Genomic DNA, 25,696 nt, shown 5'->3' with positions numbered 1-25,696 from the left:
TATAATGGTGCAAATATCCCATCTGTTTCCCGTGAGTCACTTTCATATTATTTCCACTACGATGTCAGACCATTATCACAGTCACTTAAATGGAAGTATTCTTTAACGGACAAAAATGTACGACTGTAGGGCTCATACATACACCTGATTGTAGCTCAGTCGGCTCATTAGGTAAACATTATCATGCACGATACCACGTTAAAATGGGGGTTAAAAAAAAAAAAATCTCTCAAGCCCTGTTTATTTTTAGCTCAGGAGAGAAAAAGAGAGAGCTAGTGAAGAGGGAAGTGAAGAGAGGGGGACTGGTTTTGTTCACGCAGTTGCACAGCTGCTGGAAGCAGGCGCGTTTGTTCGACATATCACAAATGCAAATCAGATGTCAGTTTTCTTGTTCATCTGTTACGACAACACAACAGAGGCGATAAAAAGGCATGAAGTCATTCTGGTGGAGGAGATTATGGAGTTTTTCATGCACACAGCTGCAGTATTATGTCATGCTTGACTATCTGTGTTTTGTCAGGTGAAGAAATATTCAGGCATTGAGATGAGCAATATCAAGTATTTACATGAATGTTGCAAAACTAATTTTTACCCTGTTGTGACAGTGCTTCTTATATTCAGTGTTCAAGTGTCACTTTGTTGGTATATTAAATGTATGACAGTGCTCAGTTATCAACACATATCAAGCATAAACATAAAGTTTATTCATTATGTAGTTTCGTCGACAAAATGTTGAGCTCTGGGAAATTGTGATGGGCTTTTTCACTAAATAATTACTCCATTAATTGAAAAAAATATTGTAAGATTACTTGACAATGTAAATATTGTTATTTATAGCCCCTAGATTTTGAGTTTTTAAAATATTTTATCAGAGAGGATTACAGTAGAGAGAAAAATGAGAGAATATGTAACAGAGCTCTCCAGCTGGATTCAAACTGGTGACAGTGCAGTTCATGCAGTGTTGTACTGGAAGAACAAAAACTATCTTTCTAATATTTAACAAGACAAAAACAAAAGTTTGGAGAAAAAGCTAATAGGCTTTTTTGGTTCTCTTTCTTGACTCCAAGCCCTTTAAGTATAAGGCAACATCACGTTTACACTGATATGAACAATCAAGACGTAAAAAAGACATAAATCAATCATATCAAATCATCATTTCCGTCATAAGTTGGGATTCATTGCATTTTTTAATATGCGGACGTGTGTCTTCCACTGAAAACGGGTTGTTAAGTTTCTCTGTAAATTCAAGTAAACACAAACTTGTGATGCAAACTTGTAATAGAAAATAGCCCAAAGGACCAACATGAATGGAATGGAAGTTGTTTTTCATTTCACAGGACCTTTAAGTTGCCCTAGTTTAAGCATTTAGCATTTGAGAGATTGATGGTGTTTGTCTCTCCTCCCTCAAAGGAGAATTGTTTAAACATTAGTGACCTGTGCAGGCCAAGAGAGAGGGAGGGCCACTGCAGAGATAGGTGGAGGAATCGCAGAGAAGCAGGGAGTTAAAAGGTCAGAGGAGGTGGAGAGGAGCAGCTGAAGGGCTGGCAGACAGAGGGGGACCTGATTGAGAAGGTATGGGAGAAAATAAGAGGAAAAGGATCAAGGAGGGGTCAGTGGGAAGAAAGACAGAAGCAGATATGAAGAGAAAACCAAGAGCCAGGGTGAGGAGGGAGGGGTGAAAGGAAAGAAATGGAGGGTAGGAAGAAAGGGAAGGGTGGGAGGGGGAGGCTGTCAGTGCTGGTGGCCTTTCAGAAAGGTTAGTGGCCTGGCCGGAGGGAGAGATGGTGAATGGCAGCCACTCTGCAGGGAGGAGAGGAGAGCTGTGACCAGGCTGAGGTTGCAGGGCTACATGGCTGACACACACACACACACACACACACACACACAGACGCAGAGTCATCTGACCACAGGGTGGCTTTTTCACATGGCATTTAAAGCAAAGCACGTTCGTCCACACTGAGGACTAATGACATTAAACATTAGCTGACATTTCTCATGGACGGAATTAGCTAAGCTATTGTTCAACGATGGTACATTTGTTTCTGTGTGTGTGTGTGTGTGTGTCATGTGTATATAGTCTGTACCAAGAGATTGTTAATCAAAATTTCAGCTCTGTGGTGGTTAGGTCCTCGGATGTTAATTGTGTTGAATTTTTAATGTGTGTGTTGCGTACAGGGCAAGAGGAACAGTGCATGTGTCACTTCCTGTGCAGACAGTAGAGCACAGTTTCTGGTTTAACATTCCATTTACAAAATAGACAGACTCACTCTCCTCAGTAAGACTGTGCTCAGAGGTTAGATAAAAAATGAAAAATGCAGGACTTAAGGTCCAACATCTCCTCCTGTTGTCACCATTTAATGGCTTTGACATTTGCACTTCTGTTGCTTATATTAACACGGGTTATCTTTTTAGGATTTTAGTATACTGTTCAAGTCACAGCAATTCACCCTGGATAAAAATGACAGCTTAAAAGCCTCTAATTCAGTATATAAGCAGGATTGGAAAGACCTTTACAGTGGAGTGAAAGGTAGACACACAAATGGAAACTGATTATGCAATCCTGTCCTCTACAAAACATGCATATATCATATTAATTTGCTTTGCCAGATTTGTAATAATTGTAGCAATAATTACATTCACTTTTTTTGCAAGCCGTGTTTCCCATCTGGGATAAATAAAGGACTGAACTGAACTGAAAGCGCATGAATGGCACCAGAGTCTGGGGTTGGTTGATTGGTTGGTTAGTTTAACTAACTAAAACACTAAAGTTAAAGTTAAAAGGAAATATGGTTAAATGTTGAAAATGCACCCTAGTATTGAGGGAATTATCCTGATAAGTGACTCTGCTCCTCACATTATATGTCCAGTGCCGACAAAAGACCACCAAGACCAAGACCAACCCTACACATCTGTCTGGTTCTACAAAAAAAAAAAAAAAAAAAACAGAAAGGAAGTGGTCTGAAAACATGAATTATTTATTTGTCATAAAACATAGTAAGTCATAAACAGTAGACACGGAAGGCAATGTAACATATATTTTTTAAGTACAGTACTCTGTGTGTAATGCAGATTCAGCATCTGCACCGTATTGTACAAACCCATAGGTCTCCACATCACCAAAATGTAATGGGTTCCTTCTCGGCTCATGCCTCACCAAATCTGGTGCAGATCAGTTCAGTACCTTCTGCATGATATTGCTGTCAAATAAACAAACAAACCAACTAACAAGTGGACAGAGGTGAAAACATAACCTCCTCTGCTGAGGTAAAAACCATGTGTGCAACATGGAATGAAACAGACACTAAGCAAGTATAAAATGATAGACAATGCAAATGTATTATTTTACAGATCAGAAAAATTGACTGTGAGAAGGACAAAAATGTGAGCAGAAAAAGGAAAAAAAAAGAGGGAACATATCACTGTGGAACAACAGATTCCTCTCCCTCACTAACACATTAGTCTGCTAAGTCAAAAATTCATTCTTTCAGTGACAGTGTTTGTGACAGTACTTTGGTTTAAACCTTCTCGCTTGTCCTTTCAATACCCTTCCCATACTCGTCGTCGTTATCCTCTCCCTCCACCCATCCCATTACTCTTTGATGTCATTACATCTAAATTGAAAGTGCTTGGCTCCACACCAGGAAACTGCTGTGAACTGGCACTGTGTTGACTTTGTTTATTCCATTTATTTGTTGGTTTCTCTGTTTTGGCCTCCCTCATTAACAGTTTGTATCTCACCTCCTACCTCTCCCTCTCTTCTGCCTCGCCATGTCTCTTCATTTTCTTCTCTCTCCTCCATTACCCTCACGTCAACCTGAACAGCTTAATTTCTAGCAGCCACCGTGTGAGAGGGGCTTTGGTTTTCTTGCTGAGGTGCAGGGACTGCACCTGAGGCCTTTGGTAACAGCAGCATTGTGCTGGGATGTTGGAGGTCAGGGTGTGTGCAGGGCTGTATAACAAGAGAGTAGATGCTTTTGATTACACACATATTAGCTTGCAATATCATAATAATAACCAATAATATCACAGACTCTCCAGTTTGTGATATTATTGGTTATTATTATGAGATCTGGATAGTATCTGGTCTACTGTCATAGATTTTTTTTTTAAACAAATCCACAATGTAAATTGAACTAGGTGTTTTATTTGCCATACCATGATCCCTTTCTAACTTTAACTATATAGTTAGGAGCACAGCCTTAAGAGGAGGAGGTCTGTTATCTGTAGGGTCTGTAAAACACCAATATAGCTACCAATATACACTCCTGCCTCTGAAAGAGTGAGTGCAGCCATTTGAGGTGTACTGGGGGAAGTTACATGATGGAACTATTTCTTGATGAACAGCGTGCCAGTGCAGCAGACTGACTGCAGCTCTCTGTAGTCTTATAAGAACAGACCAATACTAAAATTTGTGCTCACCAACCATATCTGGAAACCTGCTTATAGATAAAGAGGCTGCACAAAAGTGCAGAAACTGATGGTCAGCATTTTCCAGCAGAAACCATTCAATGTGTTATCATTTCTCTATGTCGTAGTTTTCACATTCTTGCATTCACAAGCACACATGTTTATTTGGCTGTACTGTAAACAGCAAGACTTATTGCTCCTCTGTGTTAAGTCTGACAAAGCTGCTCAAGTGTTTGCTGTAGTATTAAACTAGAAAAATCAACCAAGACTGAAAAAAGATTATAACTTTCATTTGTGAACTTTAGAGGTATTTATAGGCACATTTTTTGAACTCTGGATACAGATTGTTTCCCCCTGGTTCCAGTCTTAATGCCTAGCCAATCGCCTTCCAGCTCCACACAGGCATGAAAATGATATCCATCTTCTCAGATAGGAGGTGATTTTCAGCATCTATATTTAAAGCAACATTTATAAAATCGCAGGTTTATCAGATGTTTAAAGGCTACTTCACACATGATGCTGCATCTGATTTTACTGCTGCCTGTTGCTGTTCGTGTTTAAATATCCGTCTGGTGATTTCAAGATGAATGAATAGAATCAGTGAACTTGTGTCTTTGATGACTCAAGGTGACTCAAGCAATCTTTTCTGTCTCATCGGAGCCACGTCAGGCCTCGCAGGGAAGCTGCGGAGACTGAAGTTAAAATTGGATAAGGCACAGCTCACATCAAGTCCACTCGCTCGACGCCTGGCTGTGATTTGTCTGGCTGTGTATCTGAAACTGAGTGTAATGATGCTTCTGGTTTGAAATGCTGCTTTAAGTTGGTGCTGAAAGCCTGTTGAAAGCTGCTCTGATGGTTTATTCACAACTTGTCATTTTTTCATGATATGCTGCTCCTCCACTGAGCTGTCGTGTTGCTGGAGGCAGGTATGCTTCTGTTACTTTGACTTCACACATATTTTATTTTTTTACTTTAAAAAAAAAGAGAGTCAAAAGTGTGTGTATTGACTTTATAAGACAGACAGAGGAAAAATAATCAGGAGTGCAGCAGTTGATTGTTTTTCTTTGTTTTTCTAATTGTATCCAGCCGTCAGTTGTAGGTCACTGGAGTGTGGCACAGTGATCCCAGCCATGGTGCTGCACAGCTGGCTAGATTAGAGCCAGGAGAAGCCCCTTTACCCCTCCCTCCCTAACACCCTGTAGCTTCTACACATCTGGTGTCCCCAGATGTGGGTGTGGAAACAGTGTACACACTCAGCCTCCATCTGCTGCCAACACATGCTGACCCCCCCGGAGAGCCCTCTGAGTTTATTTAAGGATTTGCACTCAGGTGTCAGAGCTGAGGGCAAAACATCAGCCTGCTCACCTTTTTGTTAGGCTGACATGAATATTTATGATCTACTTTTTTTTTTTACTATGTGCTGCTGGTTTTTCATAGTGATTTGTGGTTGAAATAGTGGTTGACACTAATGAGCCCTATTGCACACACACACACACACACACACACACACACACGCACACATTTTGTCAATCATTTTGGAGGATGTAATTTGTGATGTTGTAAAACTGTAATGCATTACACAGAGAGGTGTTTCTGTTAGTTAGCTTATCTTCACTGATATAAATAGGGTGGACAAAATAACAGAAACACCTAACACAATACAATTCTGTAGCAGCACGTACCACAGCCTCTACAATGATCATTCAGTTGAATCAACACCACTTTAAAACAACAGAACCATCTGTAACCATCATGAAGGTAGGATTTTAGACCGCATTAGTTTCAGCTAGATGTTACTGATAAACTGCCAGCTGAGTGGAGATGCTGAGTACACAGTCAGAGGACCACAGTAACAGCTGCAGATTTATCCTAATTACTCTCCATCCTAACTGGCAGTGTACAGTTGTGATTAAATATTGTTTGGAGTAAGTGTTTATCATAAAATCTGAACGTGAAAAGTATGCAGGTGGTTGAACATGATTCATTTGATATGCAGAATGAAAGTTCCATTCTGCGCGCTGGAGTTTTGTCACTTCATTGAAACTGTGCTTTCCTTCAATGTGCCTCTCTTGTGTTCAGTTTCTTTATTGACTCATGGCTGTACTAAGAAAATACCATCCTCCAACATGGCACCCTATTCATTCAGTCTTTTTCCCATACACAAGTTTTTGTGTATGGGAAAAAGACTCAGGACCATTGCATATCACATTATCTACAATTATTTTACTGTATTCATCCCTGATTTATTGTAAATATTATAAATCTTTGCTTTCATGTAAAGCACTTTGCATTTATAGATAAGTTATGCTATAATAAAATCTGTTAGGAGATACAAGTCTCTGTGGATGCTGCCTGTTGGTCAGTCTGTAAATGTTGCTGCTGATGTGTGTTGAATGTGAGATGTGTTAAGCTATGCTGAAAGTAATTACATTTTTTTTTTAAATGCTATCACGTAATTGTTTATATGAATCAGACAAAAATGCTGCTGCACTTGTAAGTAAGCACGTGTGTTATTTTATTTTACCAACTCAGTCTAAGAAGCTTTGGTGTGTGTGTGTATGTGTGTGTGTGTGTGTGTGTGTGTGTGTGTGTGTGTGTGTGTGTGTGTGGGCCTTTGGGCATTGGGAGTGACGTGTTTCAAGGAGAAAAAGAATTCTGTTCTTCCTTTCTTTCACAGCATTTGCGTCACCTCCTCCATTTTGTAAAGTGACTCGGTTCCATGCAGAACAAGCTGTGGTTATGTGTGTGTATTTGTGTGTGGATCTGACTTAACTTACTTTTGGGGACAAATTTCAAACTGAATCTGAATGTTATCTGAATGTTTAGATTAAGATCCAGGGAGGAACTGGTCTGGATTAGGATTAGTTCAGGTGATCTGTGCGTGTGTGTGTGTGTGAGTGAGTGTGTGTGTGTTACAAAGTTTCCTCCTAACTTCATTATCAGTGTCAACGTCTTTTCAGATTCAGTAACAAAACTCTCCTGTTTTGTGAGAATGAAGTTACTTGTGGTGCAACATATGACTGAGAGAAAAACAGCAAGAGAGGCAGGGAATTAGGAGAGCTGGGAGGAATGAGTGGGAAAAATAAAGACGTAGGTAAGAGAAAGTGATGGCACAAAATAGAGGGACAAAGATGAGGAAGAAGTGGAGAGATAGAGGAAGTATGTGAATGAGGAAAAAGTGGATGGAAGACTGAAAGTAAGAGAGAAAAGCAAGTGGAGACAGTGAAAACGAGACAATAAAATGAACAGAGGCCAGAGACAGACTAGGTGAAAGAGGAAGAGTGAGAAAGAGAGATGATAAAACAAGAGGAGTAAAATGTGCTGAGATGGAAAATGAGAAAGAAAAAAGACAGAGGAGAAGAAGACCATATCATGGTCTCAGTGAATCAGTGAATGAAGTTTGCTTAGTTGTCATCAGGTGATATCAGTATGGAACATCAGTCAGTAAAAGGCAAGACTTCTTTTTATTTTTTACGTAAAGACTTTATAAATGCACAATTTAAGTTCATATTAATGAATCAGGGAAAGTCAACAAAAAAGCTGAAACTGAAAGACAGAAAGATGATGAAAGCAGGAGAGAGAGAGAACATGAAGAAGGAAGAAAGACAAAAGACAGAAGGAAAAGAGGAAGAATGGGCACAGGAAGTGCCACTGGGGCAGAGAGAGAGAAAGAGAGAGAGAGAGAGAGAGAATCAGTTCACTGTTGTGCTGCTGTGATGACTCTCACACTGTGGTAGTCTGCTGTGGACTGGTCTGGATACAGTTTTTGGGAGGTTTCTGTTTCTTGTACCTTCTTTTATTTTGGAAGGGGCTAGATGCTCCTCATCTGCGCCTAACCAAACTGGACATTATGCTAAAATTTAGCACCACCCACTGCTCCAGGTGTGTGAATGAGTGTGTTTGCAGTGTGATTCTGAGGTGTACTGTTCACTCCTCCTGTTTGCCGTGTCTCTACAGGGAGTTGATTTCTTTTTTAAGCTTTACTTGGCAGATGTGGTGCTGATGTCCTGTATTTCATTTCAACTTGAATTGTGTCTTCTTGTCTTCAGCTTTCTATCTGTTCCTTGTTTGAACTGGTTTGGTGTTGTTTCACAGATTTAACATTTTCTTTCCCATTTTTTTTTGTCTTCCCCCTTGCCCCTGTCTCTGGCTCTATCTTTCCCTGCAGTCACAATGAGCGAAAGGTGACCTGTAAGCACCCAGTGTCCGGCGTTCCGTCCCAAGACAACTGCATCTTTGTTGTAAATGAACAGTAAGTCTCTCTGCACTGTGACACACCCATACAGCACTGTATGCTTCTGATTTCTGCACTCAGAGGAAACTCGTAGAGATGAATTCATTCATTAAATGCCGTTGTGGCAGCACCATGCAGCTGTGACAGCATGTATATGTACTGTATAAATGATGATCTGGAGGGACACGGGGGGTCCTTGGATAGACTAGACACCTATAAATCCTCCTCAGACCGGAGCCAGGTCCCAAGTCCAGACTTGTTGGCATGTTTCAGTCACAGTTCAGTTAAAATGTGCTTCCAGTGTTTCAAAAGTAACTGTCCCCTTCATTTAACCCTCAAATGAAAACCCCAGGTAAACCCTGTCTGACTCATTGATTTCAGTCAGTTGCTCTTTAACAGTGTCAACCTGTCTGTAAGAGAGTATTTTTTTCATGGGATGTTAGATGCAAGTATCAGTTGATATGTTGTGTTTTCCAGCTTGACCCCATGTTAATACAGACACATGAAGCCTGTTATATAGTAGCTCAGTGTCACAGTAACACAATGGAGCAGCTCCCAGGTGTCAGATGTGCAGGACAACATTTCTTTGATATTGTTTTTATACAGATCGGCAAGGTGGAATATTCCCACCTTTAACAGGCTGTGTAAACGGGGCCTCACTCTTTACAGTGGTGCCAGGATCTGCAGTGTCAGTGCAAGATAACGTTCTTATATCTGTTTAGAAATCATAAAGAAAGGTGTGTTTCGTAAGTTCATATCATCATCATCATCATATGATAATCAGAGTCAGACTGTTTGCACTGTCTGCACAGTGTGAACAAGAACTGCTAGTAGCCAGAGCAGCAGGATCTTTTATGATACAGGTTTGATAAAAATGTGAACAAATAGGATATAGGCTAAAAACACAGAGTTTATGCCGACATTCAGATAAACTCATCCTCCATAACTTCTCAACATTTTTCACCTGATCCCAAATTGAGGCCTGGAACCTACGTTATTGGACAGATTACAAATGAAATCCCGATAATGCATTTCAGATCGTTTCACTGTTGGATTATGGGTCAGTGTTTGACAAAATTCAGCAAACATGCCCAGTGATTAATCATTCTGAATTTCACCTGCACCGCTGCTTCTTTGTTGACACTGACACAAATCGAGTGAAAACAGCATTTGTGTTTTCAAAAGTGAAAGTGAGAGCAGCAGAGTAATGACATGACTGCTGTTGTACTGATAGTTAGTGATGTGGAAATATACATTATACTGGATAAGTGAGCACAGTAATACTAGTAGTACTTACTATTATTTAAGACTAGGGGTGTAGCGATTCAATCAGCTCACAATTCGGAATGTTACTCGATACAGGGCTCACGATTCGATACACTACGATACATCTAAGGATATATGAAGAAAGAATGAAAGCAAACTAAGATCTTAGAATTCTTATTTATTTCCTCTCAGTGTAAACTGCAAAAATAAAATCACTTATCTCAAATCTCTTGTTGCCACAAAACCCAGTTTTTTACAGTGTTTTCCCTATTGTAAACTAAATTCCATTTCTAATGTAAAAAGAAAAAAAAAATCCTTCTTGCAGTTATTCTCTTATTCTGAAGATTACAGTGCAGAAGAGAGGGTACCGTATTGGCCATAATATAAGGCAATATTCTTCTCCTGGCACAATTATGTTTCCATTAATTACAATTGATATTCTCAGTCAGCTGATTAGTGGTCACTAGGGAAGCAAGCTGTCTACAGCTGAACAGAACCTGAAGCAGCCAGATGCTGTTTCATTGTCAGAGGCTGTAAGACAATTGCAGTTCAAATCTACTCACTTTAAGTCTTCTTTTACCAGTGTTATTTAGTATGGCGCCCAGTGCAGTCACAATCATTCACAGAAGTGTAAATGGTTACTTCAGGACACAGCACGCACTTCATCAGACACGTGGCGATATAGTTTTCAGCGCCATGATGCGTATCATCACGTTTTCTGACTCGCGATGCATCGTGTTACAGTGCATTGTTGCACCCCTATGTCAGACTGAAAACTGGAATAAGTTATGGCAGTTCTGTTTAACCAAATGTTAGATACTTTCATTATAACATAACCCAAACTGTTTTCTTATAATTAAGAAAAGGCGTAATGTGCATCTACAGTATTAAGGTGTCTGAGAGAGGGAAAACAGAATGATTAAGTTCAGTGCACATACAGCACAGCTTCTTTTCGCATCAGTATGGCTTATACTGTGGTAGTGTGGTGGGATGACTGCATCATCTGTAGGCCATGTTAAAGCTCTGACTGTTCCCTGACTGTTCTTTCGACATGTAATAAGCACAGATCGTGTTATGTGTCCATGCAGCTGTGAGGCCTATAACAGAGCGTCAGTGTGCAGCTGACAGAATCTGCAGCTCTCAGCGGCACGGACACCCACACTGAGAGCATAACCACTCTGCTTATCACAGTCCACCCTCTGCACACCACTCCAAAATCCTCTGTTGGGTTTTCACGACGCAGAAAAAAATCACAGCTGAATTTTCGGTCCTCTCTCTGAGCCCGACCTGTCTGTGTTTGAGTCTGAGCTTCCTGGAGGCAGCGGTTGAATAGAAAGCAGAGGACTGTGGTTGAGACATAAACTTAGGATAATTGTTTCTCTTTGCTGATCCACGCTATAGCTTTACGCAGACCAACAGCTCGGCCTGTTTCTTTTTCTGTCTGTCAACCATTCTCTTCTCATGCTGAGCTGTCTGTCTGTCTGTCAGTCCCCACAGACAGACGCTTGCAACAACACACCCTCACTATTATGTAATTGCAGCCAGAGCGAAGCTCCTTGTTGATAATTACTTCCTTTTCTGTGTCCTTCTTCTCTTACATATTTATATATTTGACCATCTGTTCAGCTCGGACTGCTTAGCATTCTCCTAGTGGCCATCTGCATTTAGCAGTGAGATTTACCAAGCCACAGTAGGCTACAGTCCATTACCTGCATTACTCAGGCACCAGTCAGCCAATCAGAAAACAGGCTCACAGACAGACAGACACCAAACACTTTGTTCTTGCTAGAGCTGCAGAGAGAGTAGATGTAAACTATACTGAGACGGTTTTCTGTACTTTTCTTATGGATGTGAAAATTTCAAATAAAACACTGGAGAAGTGTTTTTCTTTATGTATTATGTATTTTAGAAAATCAGAAGTAATATAAGTGTTGATGAATTTGACCTGACTGAGAGATATTTGTCTGAAAATATCAGCTTATTGCAGTAAAAATTAATTATTTGCAGCAATGCAACAAGTTTGGAACTGCCCTCCAAAATGACTTGTGACAATGTCTTATTTTTTATGGCTCCAGAACAACAGTGTTTGTCAGTGCCTTTCTAAACTGTTCCAAAAATCACTGTTCCAAAAGGTCTTTTTGTGTTTTCTGATCTGCTTCTATAGTCAAGGCTTTAGGATGTGGTTTGTTTTAAAAGAACTGCTTTATTAAGCTTAGGCAACCTTTGTCATCATGGTTGAAAGAACATTCAAGTTTCTGTGACATGACAAGATCCTGGTGTCAGTGAGAGATCAGGGGCACAGCCTGGCGGATTTTAAGGAGAATGAACGTGAATAAAACTCAGACTCAACTTTGTCTGTTTATAGCTTTGCTGATTTTTACATGGATTTCTACTCTGGTCGCCACTTTTATGATGTTAAAACTCTCCTCACATGTTAGAATAAGTAGCTACCAGCTGAATTTCACTCTAACTCTTTCAATTGTTCCACATGCTCTGAAGGAAAATGAATAAAATGCAGTCTAACACAAGCCCAAGGGTGAGTAATCAGGCATCAATCAGGTGCACTCCTGAGGTCAAAGCTGTGATAAAACTTGAGCTTATGGCAAATTTTGCTCCTGGTTTGTAAAGGATCATCCTGGTTTGTTGCAGCTGGGTTCTTATTTTTGTAACTGCTGGGAACAAGGTGTAATCACTAGAAGGTCAAGGAACATAGGCAGTCAGAGTCAGACGAATGAACAGGTTGTGAACAAACCCCCAAGTTAGACAAACTCACTTGGAAGTGAAAACAACGGTGATCTGTAAAAACTGTCTGTTGTAAACATCCATCACAGACTTTCCTCTCTGACTTTGCCATCCCAACACTACAGGGGCATAAACCTTTGGTTTTATCAAACAGAGCAGCATGGATTGGCTTTGTGCACAAAACTGCAACTAAGTGTTAACTGTAGTGCTGTTTCTTTGTCAGCTAGATTACAGATGCATTGCACGAATGTAATGATTTAGCAAGAAGTCACATCTAAAAATGTTGGGAATCTTGTGTAAGAATAATGATGCAACAAAGGCCCTCAAACTAATTTATTGTTTTGTGCCTGAATTCTGCCCAACAAAATCTTCAAAATGAAAGGCTTGGTTGTTTTTCATGATTAATGAACTGGTAAATCAGAGTTTCCTCTGGCAACAGGTTTATTTACAACCGGTCTGATCGTCTGACTGCTTGTGTGTCTTGCCTTATTGTAGAGATTTTGCCGCACTCTCAGATTTCAGAGAAGAAATTGTTGAGTGCATTGTCATACATCCTAAAATTTACCCAAAGGTTGTAGTAGACTGAAATGATCCTTTAATGTCTGTCAGATGTCTTCTCTGTGATAGAGAAATCGCTGTGTATTTCCCCTCCGGCTCCTGCTCTGGATTCATGCTGGACTGTTTGACACTGCTGTCAAGTTACTGACCAGAGAGATTTTGCAGTGCTGCAGTCCACTGTCAGACTGCAAATCCGTCTCAGTCTTCTTTGCTTTTAAGTGTTTGAGTCTGATCGTGTGCGTGACTCACTGAGGGTCAGTCAGGTTGTGAATGCCACCACTGATTACGCTGTTTTCACACTGATTACACTGTCTTTATGTCTAGCACATCCATCCTCTGGTTTTTCTGTGATCTGCTGTCTTATCTTAAATCCATCTTTCTCACCCCCCCCACCCTCTTTGCCTCCTCTGTCTGTCTCCCTGCCTCTCTCTGTATGGTTTGTTTGTGGCAGCCACACAACAGATTCACAAAACCGAAACAGAGAATCTTTTTGAATGTTTTCCCTGCCTCACCCCGTGCTGTCGGAATGACTGACTGCTGGATGCCCCCTACCCATCAACTCTGAAATGGGATCCATTCTGCAGACGGCACACGCAATTCTTACAAAAGAAACTACTCTCTGCTCCCCGGGAGACAAACTAGAAAACAGCGAAAAGTAAGGATGACGGGGCTGAAATGAATTCTAGGACCGCGGCTTCTGAGAAAGACAAACAAACTGCAGCAATTACACGCTCCACCTCCAAAAGAGTCGTCAGGATGGTATTTCAATCCATTCTCGTCTCTGAATGTGCAGCCGAGATACCGAGCCCCCATAACACACACACACACACACACACATAGTGTTTTACTGCTAACAAGTTCAGTGGAGCTTCTTTCACTGTGCCAGCACCCCTCTCTCTCTTTCTCACACTCACTCTCCATCGCTTTCACACACACCCTATTCATCTCCCATCCCAATTATCTCCTCTGTCACACTGCTTCTGTTAAGGAGTGCTGAGGTGTCTGCACATGTGTGTGTGTGTGCCTGTGTAAGTTATGTAAATGAGGTGTACGTGGCTTGTATTTTTAAACTTGTTGAGCAGGGTGGAGGTGAGAAAGTAACAGGGAACGAAAAGGTGTTTAACTGCAGCAATGCTGCTAATGAGAGTTTCACCTTGTTCCGCCCCAACTAGCACGAAGATGACGAGTAAAAGCAAATGTAGCACTTAGGTCAGGGGAAGCAGCATTGAGAGAGGGCGTCTAGTGACCACACGCGCTTACTTGCCGCTGCCCCCCCCCCCGCATTGTTGTGAAGTTTTTAAATGTGCTGCCACAGCTCACTGTGTGACCATGGCAACCACTGAGGGAAAAACAATGCAGGAGGAAATTATACTGGAATCTGAGTTCTCTCAATTATAAACCTAGAAAACTCTATTTGAGAAACGTCAGCTTCAAGCATGTCATATTGCTAATTATTCATCAAGTTCCGTCATGCTGTAAATACAGAACCCCAGACTTCACCAGGCGACAGTTATAGCAGTAGAAGCTTACTGTCTGAGAGCACCTTGAGACCAAAAACAACCTGGCATTCAATCAGTGCAAGGGGGCTTCATTGATGGGGGCACGTGGTAGCAGTACCAGTGAGACAGTGAAATACAATGAATTTAAAGGCCAAAACACTACACAACACGATGATCGTCAGGTAAACAGCAAAAAATACAGCTTTCATTTTATAAAGTCATCTAACAAGAAAGTACACTTGGATGAATGTGATAGACCATTGCAGCATCTTGCTGGATGGTATAGCATTGCCTTGCAGCAAGCGTTGAGTCTGGTTCAACTTTACAGCTCTGGTTTGACCTCTCATTAGGGTTAGGACAAGATTCAGTCTGTTGCCTCCATGCTTACATGCCATACAGCCTGCTGCTGTATTTGTGGGCACAGACTAGTGCTACAGCTAAGACCAAAAAGGTCTCATCATGTGTCATTATGTGTGCAATTCATTTTGAACACGTCACATGCTAGCTTTATTTGATGTAACATAAAGGCGCCTTTGTGGCACACGAGCCCTCAAGTGTCTTCACTTCTTTTCCCTTCCTTTGAAAATTTTAAATGAATATGAAAATAAATGAGCACAAGCCCTAAGCTTTCTTTTCAGGCTCAGGATCTTCTCAGTCGAAGAGAGCTCCTCAGATTTAACCCAGCATACCACAGAGGTAGTGGATCACTTGCGTAACAACTAAAAACCAGCTGTCACAGCCTCAGAGAAAGCTAAATGGAAGGAATGAAGTTTGTGTGTCTTCCTCTCTCTGGTCTTATGAAAAGATGAGTGTGTTTGAAATACAGAGTTTTTTTTCTGTCAATCTGAACAAAAATCAAACATTAAGTTCACATTGAGTTAATTATTATTATTAGGTAATTGAAATGATGTGAGAATGAAAGCAAAGATGGTGGCATTGTTGTGGAAGGTTGTGTTTATGTGGTTATCTGCTGTTTATCAGCAACCAGTTTCATCCAGTTTCAAACCAGATAGATAGTGAAGTGCAATCCTCCTGGGCTTTGCACAGTTTATTTTTATGGTGGCACAAATGTGTTATCATTCATATCCAGAACCCAAAAGAGCAAAAATACACAAAATGCGTGTTCATAGATGTTATCAGAGGCCTTGATGCAATCATATGCAATCAGAACAACCAAGCTGATTGAAGTTTGAATGCACAGTAAGGGAATATGCCATGCACTGCACTTAGCACCCATTCATCTGACCTGGACCATTGACAATGAAAAATCGAAGGCAGGTATTTCTCGAGTGAGTTGCCCTCTGGAATACATCCACATTTTCACTGCAGTGAGTGATTTCCACTAATCCCCTCTAGCTTCCATCAAGAAGAAAGCTTCAGAGCTCTACTGGAACTCAACAGATCAGAACATCCTTCACTTGGTGGTGTAAATACAACATGCTGTTCATGTTCAGTTGTCAACATATGTAATGACTTTTCATCTTGCGCTATCTTTGTCCAGTACTTTTTCTTTTGCATTAATTAGCAAATGTTAGCATGCTAATGCACCAAGCTATGAACATGATAAACATTATACTGGTTTAACATCAGCATGTTAGCATAGCCATTGTGCATATATTGCTGTGTTTTTTTTAAGCATCTAGCTCAGAGCTCTAATGTGCCTAGGTACAGCATCATGAAGCTCCTGTAGCACAGCTGTAGACTCTTAGTTGTGTTCTCTCTTGCCCAGTCTCCCAGCTTTGTTAAAGAGTAGACTCATATTAAACTGTTGGTGTACAGAGAACTACATGGAAATCATTTCACTCACTCAATTGTCAGTCAAGCATGGGCACAGGCCTGGTCAATGAGAAGCTAAAGAAACATTTCTTACATAGCTCCAAAGATCTTTTTCTATTACTTTCAGAAAACTGTTTTACTTCATTTTTGACAACAAAAGCGATGAATAATTGTGATTTAAGTGTGATTTTTACGCTTCCTCTTTCCCTTGGTATGCTGTGTCTCAGTCTTGATATCCCCTTTTCTAAACCATCTCTTGCTTCTACTTCTCCCCATCACAAATTCGATTGCTCCTCCTGCTCAGCCTGAGGCTATTTAATGGGAGTCAGGGCTTCACAGCTCTTCACCTATTCAAACGTCACTCACTGCGAATTTTAAATTAAGAGATTCCTTAAACCCACATCCAGAAAGTTGTTTTTTTTCCTCCCCTGGGGGAAGTTTTCCTCCACTTATCTCATTAGGATGTACCATACGCCTCTGCAGCTCTTGCTTTTATTAATGACTCTCTCGTTTCCTTTTTTTCTCTCTTTTGTGATATATTCAACTCACTACTCTTGTTCTGTTCATATCCCTGACGTTTTGTTAATAGCTCACTCACTGCTCACACCGTCCTAACAAGTTTGGAGGCTGAGGAGTTTTAAAAGATGTGTCGAGCTCTTCTGGCTTAGCTCTGACCCTTCCTCTTTGCCTTTTTTGTCACTTTGTCTTTTTCTGTCTCTCGTCCTTCTTCCCGCTTCCTGTGTCTGTCTTCTTCCTTAATTATTTACAGATTCCACTCACATATCTTCAGTTGTCTGATTGCAGAAAGAAAAAGATAAGAAGATGGGAAAACAATAGAAAGTGGTAACAGAAAGACACGCAAGACTGACTGAAATTCAGAAAGAAAAGAGAGACAAAGAGACAGTGGTGATGTCGGACTAATGGGAGGCTCTGAACGTTGATACTCTGATGGGTTGATCAAAGCCATGACTGGAAAAGCTGATGGAAAAATAGCGTGGTTTTAAATTAATAATCAGATAGCCTAGAGGGAGGCACTGGTAGATTGGCATTTACAAGAACAAAGAGTTTTCTCTGTTTGACCACAAAAGGTTCCTGCTTTCATGTGGACTCACTCTTTAGTTGACCCTCCTCATCTGCAGTCAAATACAAACTGCCTTCATTCTCTTATTGTTTTATGTTTGCCTTTTATATTCTTAAAGATATGATTTCTATCATTATTTATTTCATGTAGCATTTATTTTTCTTATTATTTTGTCATTCTCTCTCCCTCCCTTGTTCTGTTTCTAGCGTGAATTATGGAAAGCTTGTCCACCCTGACAGGCCCGTAGAGGCTCCCACCAGGTAATGATCCCTTACATCACTGGACGAGCTGCTGCGGCTTCAGCTTCTTTATCAGCGTCAATGCTTTAAGTACTACTTTGCTCTTGGCAGTGGCAGTGACTAAAACCTGGCAGTTGTTGCATGCACATTGTTTTGTTGTTTTTTTGGGGGGCATTTTAGCCTTTATTAGATAGGACAGTAGAGAGAGAGACAGGAGACGAGTTTCCCGGGTTTGCTCCCTGGCTAGTCACTGGTGTTTTAGTCAACAGCCACTCATAAAACCATTAATCTTCCTACAGTAGTAACTGATGAAGGTCACAGGCTTAAACACATTGGTTTCACAATGAAGTGTTGCTGGAGTTCCCTTCAGCTGTGTATATATACCTCATACCTTTATATAGCCCCTTTGCGATCGTCTCCTTCATCACTGAAGAGATGCACAGGAAGAGAAGCTTCCCATAAAGTAGCTCAAGCTGTACCCTGCCAAACCAGCTAAGTCCTCATCCTTGAAAACCTTTGTTTCGTAAAACCAAAACATATTTTTTCAGAATGTTTCCAACAAAGCATGGATCTCAACCTTGTATGGCTTGTCAAAGTTTGTTTTAAAATGTGGCTTAAATGGTCTTATTAGAATCCCTTTTAGCAAACCCCCACTGCAACACCTGTTCTCACCACCCATGGTTGCAGTAGTTGTGTTTGATCTCCAACCAAAGGGGTCAGTAAACCCAATCCAGCTTTGCACACCAGAAGAGGCAAAGAGGACAGCACTTTCAAAAACTAATTCTTCAAGAATGAGGACCTCTGAGTTGGTTTATCAGATGTTTGTTGGCACATTCTGTAACTGTAATGCCACAATTTTAGCTGCAATTTTGCTAACATTGAGTCAAAACCAGAGTAAGTAAATACCCAGGGCCAGAGGTCGGCATGGCAGCAGCCAAAAGAACTACAAATCTACTTGAAGAATCCCCAACTCACCATCCTAAAACTGCATCCACTGAGCTCGTCATTGACAAAATCCTCACAATATTCTGTCCAGTTAGTATCTGCTGTGCTATGCGGTTCTACCAGTAGTTTAGTGCATGATATAACACGTGAGAGATTTACTAAAAGACTCAGAGCTGGGTTAGTACTGTGGCTTCCCCCTTCCCTCTAGTTTCTGTGCTAGAGGGAAGGGGGACACTCATATTGATCTTCTCATGTGACTCTGTACGGCGGCAAACACATCAAGCTGTTCCTTTGCAGTACAGTACAATATATTTGGTAAAACCCCCTATTCTGGCAGTGAAGAATAGCTACTTTCCAGGTAAGTCTGCAACCAGTGTTTCCACTGCTGTTCAAGCTTGACAAAACACATTTATCCAAAATGTCAAGGATGTATCTTTCAGCTTTGTATTCAGCTCCACTGATCTTTAATTCAAAACTTCATTCCACTGTCTGAGAATTCTTTTTCTTCCTCTTGTTTCTGCTTCTTGCTAACACTAACTTTATTTCAGACTCTGCGTGAATTGCCTCATGAGCCGCCATGCAACACTAATGCTCAAATAATTCTGTATGATTAATGTGTATGCCATGCTTTGTGTTTCCAGCATACAGCAGGGAAAGTTAAAGTTTCCTCTCTGAATAATAACCCTGATTTTCAGAATCAAATTAAATCCAGTTTTCCTTCAGCGGTGGCTCACATTACCTTTACTGTCATTGTTACCGCACTCGTTTTACCTGCCGAGTGACAGGTTTTTAAAAGTACAACAACAGTATTCTCTCCCAGCTAAAGCTTTGATCTGTCTCGTAGTGAAATGTGATTGAATGAAATAAAGAAAATTCCATCACTGAGAAACAAACCTTAAATGATTCTCACTTCTGAGGCAAACATGATTTAACCCAGAAATTTACCCTGGTGGACAATATTGGTGTCATATAGTGTTAGAGATCATTCATTTTCTTTTATCCAATAATTTCACGATGCAGTGGCATGTTTAATCAAGTGACTGCAACTGCAGAGACAAGCAGGCCTTAAATCAACTACCATTAGAGACAGGTTTGCTTTATTTCAGTTTCTAAAGTATGTATATTTCATTACAACTTCATTATAATTATGTATATAATCAAAATGGAATGCCAATCTCTTTACCACTCTGCTTGATGGTGTTTGCTGCCAAATGCAAACTCAACACTCCCCCCTTGATAAATCAAGCGTATTTAAATCCATGAGCACTACAGCAGAATCAGTCATCACACATTCTCACAACACTTTGTGCATGGGTGTGTCTCAGCTCAGAGGGTGTATTGCCTCTCTTTCCTGGTAGCCTTTATTTTGAAACATGCATGAAATGTTAGATTTTCATTAGTGGTAACTTTGCAGTGACTGAAAAAAGTAAGATCAATAGAGTGATGAGTGCTGCATAAATGAACATTATGCTGAATCCAGTCATTATAATAATGTTTTCTACTGTGTCTTTCTGAGCGAATGGCCTTTATTTGTTTGTTCTGGCCACACATAATGTCCATTATTTGCGGTGCAACCATTATTACAGTACTTTTCTCCCAGAATTTATGGTCAATGAAAGTAAAACACTGGTGAAATAGAAGACATGTTTTTGTGAGACACTTTTCTCCAAGTGAAATTGGGGAGCATCTGGTCCTCATTTCTGCAACTCACACTTACTGGAATGAATCACTGGGATGAATAATCTTGTTTATGTAAATACTTTTGTATTCTGCACAAGAATGACAGTGAATGACCTTTTCTGCAGGAGAGAAACAGGTCTTTGTAGGTGGGACTTCACTGTGTCCAGGCAGCAGCAGGACAAGTGAAGAAAGATTGTCAGCTCAAAGTTACCAGTATAATCAGAATAACTCAATAGCTACTCAGGGTGAACAAGGCATTACAGTAGTCAGCGCTGGATGTAGTAAGCATGGATGATTTTTTTCTATATTTTCAGTCTGAAGAAACTGGTCTGAGTTTTGCAGTGGTTCTCATTTGGCTACTTATAGTTATGACATTTAAAAGAGAGACAGCTGTGTGTCATCAGTATAATATGAGAATATATATGACATGAGAAAACAATGCTCTAAATTATGTGGCCAAGGGGCATTTATTAATACACACGTGCCAAATAACAGAATTGGATCAAGAGCTGAGCCTTGTGTTCCATCATATTATTCCATATTATTAAAGTGTCTGGTAATAGAAGAAGCTGCCAAATAGCACTTTTCTCTTTTTCATTGTTTGGTTTTGTCTTTTAGGCTTAATAGCACTACTGCCTAAATTTACCCACCTACATGACAACTACTTGAAGCACAATGATGATTCATATGAGGATATTTCTAATCAATCATCAATAGGAGTCTGACTGTTCTGAACACTCAGTTACAACTTTTTTTTATTTGACTTGGTTTTTCTCAGGTTGGTTGGTACTTAAAATTGACTGCACTACCACATTGGGACCTAAACATCACTTGTGAATGTAATGTTGTTTGCCAAAATTTAAGTCATGGCTTTAGCTTCTGGATGTGAAACTCTGATATGACGCAGTGACTCAGGTCACCGTAAGATATGGTCTTTGATAGTGTTGATAACAAAGTCTGTTTTGAAAGTGTTTGTTGTGATTGTAATACGTTTACCAGCTTCTGTTCCACTGTGAACTGTCTTTGACTGAAACCAGAAGTAAGATAGTGTGGAGAACATAAATGGATGATTGAAATAGAGCTGAGTCACCAGTATCATCATTCACATTCAGAGCAAATAAACAGTGGTGCTCATAGTGCACGGGAAGCCAAACTGCAAACAAAAAAAAAAAAGGATCAGGGGAAAATTCCATTTTATTTTATTTCCTTCCAGAGCTCTCTGATTCTGATCCTGCTTAGATGAGTAACAGCCTGCATCACCAGTGCTCCGACAAACCAGTTTCATCAGCAAGTCACTGAAGTAAGAATAAACAGAGCAGCTGAAGGAAAGGGTCTGTGGAGGAAAGGTTAATAAAGGCTAAGATAAGCCGTATGACTGAAAGATGAAAAGGCAGACGAGATGAGACAGTGGGAAGGATTGAACAGGCAGAGAGAGGGAAAACAGATTGGCTATGCCATCAGTGGGCGACTTTTGTTGTGTGTGTGTGTGTGTTAGTCACCCTTCTTTAGATGTAGGGCTCTTGTTACTAAAGGCGAGTGAAGTCCTCCTCTCTCACTCACAGTCAATTGGCCGGCAATTCACTGTCACTGACAGACCCATGAAATGGGAGCAATTTCAGAGCATCCGCCTCTGGCAACAATGTCTCTCTGTTTTCTAAAGGCTAAATGCCTTCACTTGCAGGCATTTCACACACACACACACACACACACACACAGTTGAAACTTGCCATTTGTGAATCTTGCCAGCTCAGCTGAAAAATAGTTCATAATGAATGTATTCTGACTCTGAATCCTCGAGCTCATCCGGTTAAGTCAGAGAGGTTGCCAGGCTGCTGTGAATAGACTGGTGTTTTTGCACCCACACTGTGGGTGTCTGAGAGATTTAAACACACAGCAGTGTGGGCAGAGAGCAGAAACACCCTCCTATACAGTATCATACCTACAGTGCATACCAGCTACCTGACTCAGAGTGTCATCAACATTCATGTGGAGATATGTTTTTATCATGAACCCAGTATCTATCCCCCTTTTTAGCTCTCAGGCTGGTTGAGAACAAAGTGGTGTTGGTGGAGAAAATCTCCACAGTTGGAAGTGTTGCTCGTACATTACACATAGTATTTTGATCCATTATTGTATTACAGATACTGAGAAGTGGAGCTTTTAAGTTTGGAGGCTAATTTTCATTCCCAAACAGTCAATAATCCTCCAGTCCTCTGAATGCAGCCACCCTCTCCAGTTCTGACATCAGGCATGTGTAACTGGGCGAGGTTTCAAACACTATTCAATCTCATCATGGCTTACTGGCATACTGACACTTTGAGAGTCCACAGCTGTTGATTTGTGAATGACCTTACAAGGACTAAATGCGTGAGACTGTAGCTGCCTTTTGAGTGTAGAGGCTGAAAAGTACGGATATCTACAGCAAGTCCGGTGTTTAGATATGAGCAGGAGAAGTTAAGTTGGTGCTTTTTGACATTGAGTTTAATGTCAATTTCTATGTAAAGTCCCAAATCGAAAGAGAATCAGAGCTGTAATTAGAACAACATACCTGCTGTAGCCTCAAGTGAACCCTGTGCAAAATCCAGAACCATAAATCCAATTCACCACTGCAGGTCCCTTAACTAATACTAGTAATTTACCCCCAAGAGCTCAGTATTAAATGTGACAAGCTAACTCGACTTAAGTGCTTTTTCCAAACTGAGGGATGGATTACTGCTGGGAGTATAAAGTGCTCTAAGAATCTCCTTTTAAAAATTCACGACATTAGGGCTCTGATACCATCACTGCAAAGACTTTTGATGGGTCCAAATCATGTGTCTAATTGTTTCACTCTGAATAAATGTGTCAGCTTATCAAGGGGTAATTTCAAATTTTAACATAAACTCAAACATAATTTGTGTATTGACATGATAAGAAATTGATGTTTCTATTTTGTTATTATGTGTTAGTCAACATATTTGAGTTTTCCATTTTACTTGATAGGACTAAATGTTGCTGAGTAGGCTGAGGTACAGGAGAGTATCAAAGCTGTCAGGGTAGAATATAGAAGAGCTACTCATCTGCTGCAAGGCATTTTAGATTGTTGGCAAGCCAGTTAAACTTTGCCTGATGTGCTAATTTTAATGAAAGTACTGTATTGAAGTACAGTATGGTAAATAATGGGGATTAGCAGTGAAAAACTGCTGCTGTATTTAAGATAGAAGCTGTGCCAATACTAAGAGGATGGTGGTATTACAAAGGGTTAATAAGGCAGGTAATACAGGTAGCTTTCATGACAGAGTAGAAAGTGCTAGACAGATACAGGCATAGATTTTTTTCTCCCTGCTGCTATCTCACTGATTATCCGATCCACAGTGTGGGACAATCACAGGCAATACACCTGAGAGACAAACCAATGCTTTTATCTGTACCATCAGCCAGTGTGCATGTCTATCTGAAAACTGGGGCACACTGAGGTACAGGTGTATTTATCTGAGACAGACTAGGCAGAAAACTTTTCTCCCAAATGAGATCATTCAGACTTCTAAGTTCCTAAAAAAGTGCTCTTCTCTGTGCAGAGGCACAAGGTCAAAGTCTAAATGCCAAACATCAGCACTGTACATAATCTATATGCACATTAATCCATGCCACGTTAGCTGGCTGACTGAACTACAGCACCTAAACTCAACCCAAAATAAGCCTGACTAACAATCAGGAAATGTGTTCTTGTTCATTGCAGTAACAACCATCTGTTAACTTAAAAGCCTAGATTTGTGCTCATTAATTACAGATGTTGGGATCAGCATTAAATTTTAAAATTTGAACAGCATAGAGTAGATTCTACTATTCTATCACTTACCTGTATTAGATTTAAAGATTGTCTTGAGGGTTTCACTGAAGTAAAAGGCTGTGTAGTCACTAATATAAAAAAGATTCCTCCTCTGGGAGGTATCAGTATGCTCAGTAAATTTCATGGTTTTAGATTTCATTATTGATGTGTGTGAGTGGAAATTTTGGCCTGATGGTGACACCTATCAAAGAATCATTCTGTGCTGACTATAAATATCCATATGAAAGTCTAGCCAAGAGTTAAAATGGTCGACAGTAGCAAATACCAGTTATAAACTACACAGTTTAAAGCAGATGAAAGTGACAAATACACCAGAAGTAGAGAAATCATTTGTGAAAACAAGTTTCATTGACATGCTGTGCTTATGTTCTGCTGACCTTGGGAGCAGAGATGAAGCTGGCACTGTGTGGTACTTAAATCAGACTCGGGGACCTTGAACCTTATTTTTCTCACATTAGCTATTGTCCTTCTGTTGAACCAGGGGCGAAAAAACTTTGAGCTGGTTCAATTTGTCAGGCCAAGCTGGCAGGCCATTTAAATTGGTTGAATGTAGAGGCATATATCAGAGGTGACACCTGGAAAATAATAGCTGTGATTCATGCAACCGGCTCTTCTCCCCCTGTCTCGCATTCTCACTTTCTTTATCTCTGTTCCTCCAGCCTTAGTCTCCACTTTCCTCTCTGCTTGCATTCATTCAAGCTGCTCTACCCCTCCTGTCGTTCTCATCCTCCCTCTCTTTAATGGCCCTAACAGAGATGGTGTGTCATTAAAAGAGTGAAGATTGGGTCTGCTTGATGAGATGAGGGGGTTTGGCTGATTAGCTGGATGGACTCATAGATTGTCGTGGAGACAGATTCTGCCGCGGAGCTAAGCAACTCCTATGTCATCTCAGTAGCAAAATTAGTTACAATACAAGCGCGCACACGCGCACACACACACACACAGCATCCACCTAATTTAAACAGAATGAGCACATTTAACCGAGGGCATATTTGTACCTACCACCTATGTTTTTCAGTTATAATCAGCGTTTCCTCCTTAAATATGGTTTTTGTTCAGCAGGTGAAAACATTTCAGCCTCCATCCAGGCGTTTTCTTCCCATTACCATGTCCCAGCACTGGGATAGTTTCGGAAAAAAAGCATGGATCCAATCCCAGGTCACCAAACTTGACACTTTATATCCCTCAGCTGCCCTTTGAGGCTCTGTCCATGAAAGTCACCGACAGAATAAATAGGTGACAAAGCACAACTCCGGCAGAGCCCAACACTACTGAGAACATGCTCGACTTCTGGCTAAGAACACAAACCAAGAGACATTATGAAGTTTTTCCAAGTCTGTGAAACACACATAATGCAGCTCCCATGATCCCTCTGGTGTTTTCATAAGAGTTAAAGGCTGGTCCACTCTTCCACCACCAGGACAGAAACAATGTTTCTCC

General features: G+C 40.6%; 1 protein-coding gene across 1 annotated transcript in view; it reads left to right on the top strand.

The window, feature by feature from the left end:
- The window catches only part of LOC108897472 (pleckstrin homology domain-containing family A member 5-like), a 176,889-nt gene that overhangs the window by 105,973 nt on the left and 45,220 nt on the right, over window positions 1-25,696 (top strand). Inside the window, 1 exon segment of the mRNA XM_018697118.2 lies at window positions 8,576-8,659. Within this exon segment, the coding sequence (XP_018552634.1) occupies window positions 8,576-8,659 (84 nt within the window).

The sequence above is a fragment of the Lates calcarifer genome, linkage group LG18 (genome assembly GCF_001640805.2).
Source record: "Lates calcarifer isolate ASB-BC8 linkage group LG18, TLL_Latcal_v3, whole genome shotgun sequence".
Lineage (NCBI taxonomy): Eukaryota > Metazoa > Chordata > Actinopteri > Centropomidae > Lates > Lates calcarifer.
Note: the sequence above shows the minus strand (reverse complement) of the source record. Positions and strands in the feature narration are given on the sequence as shown.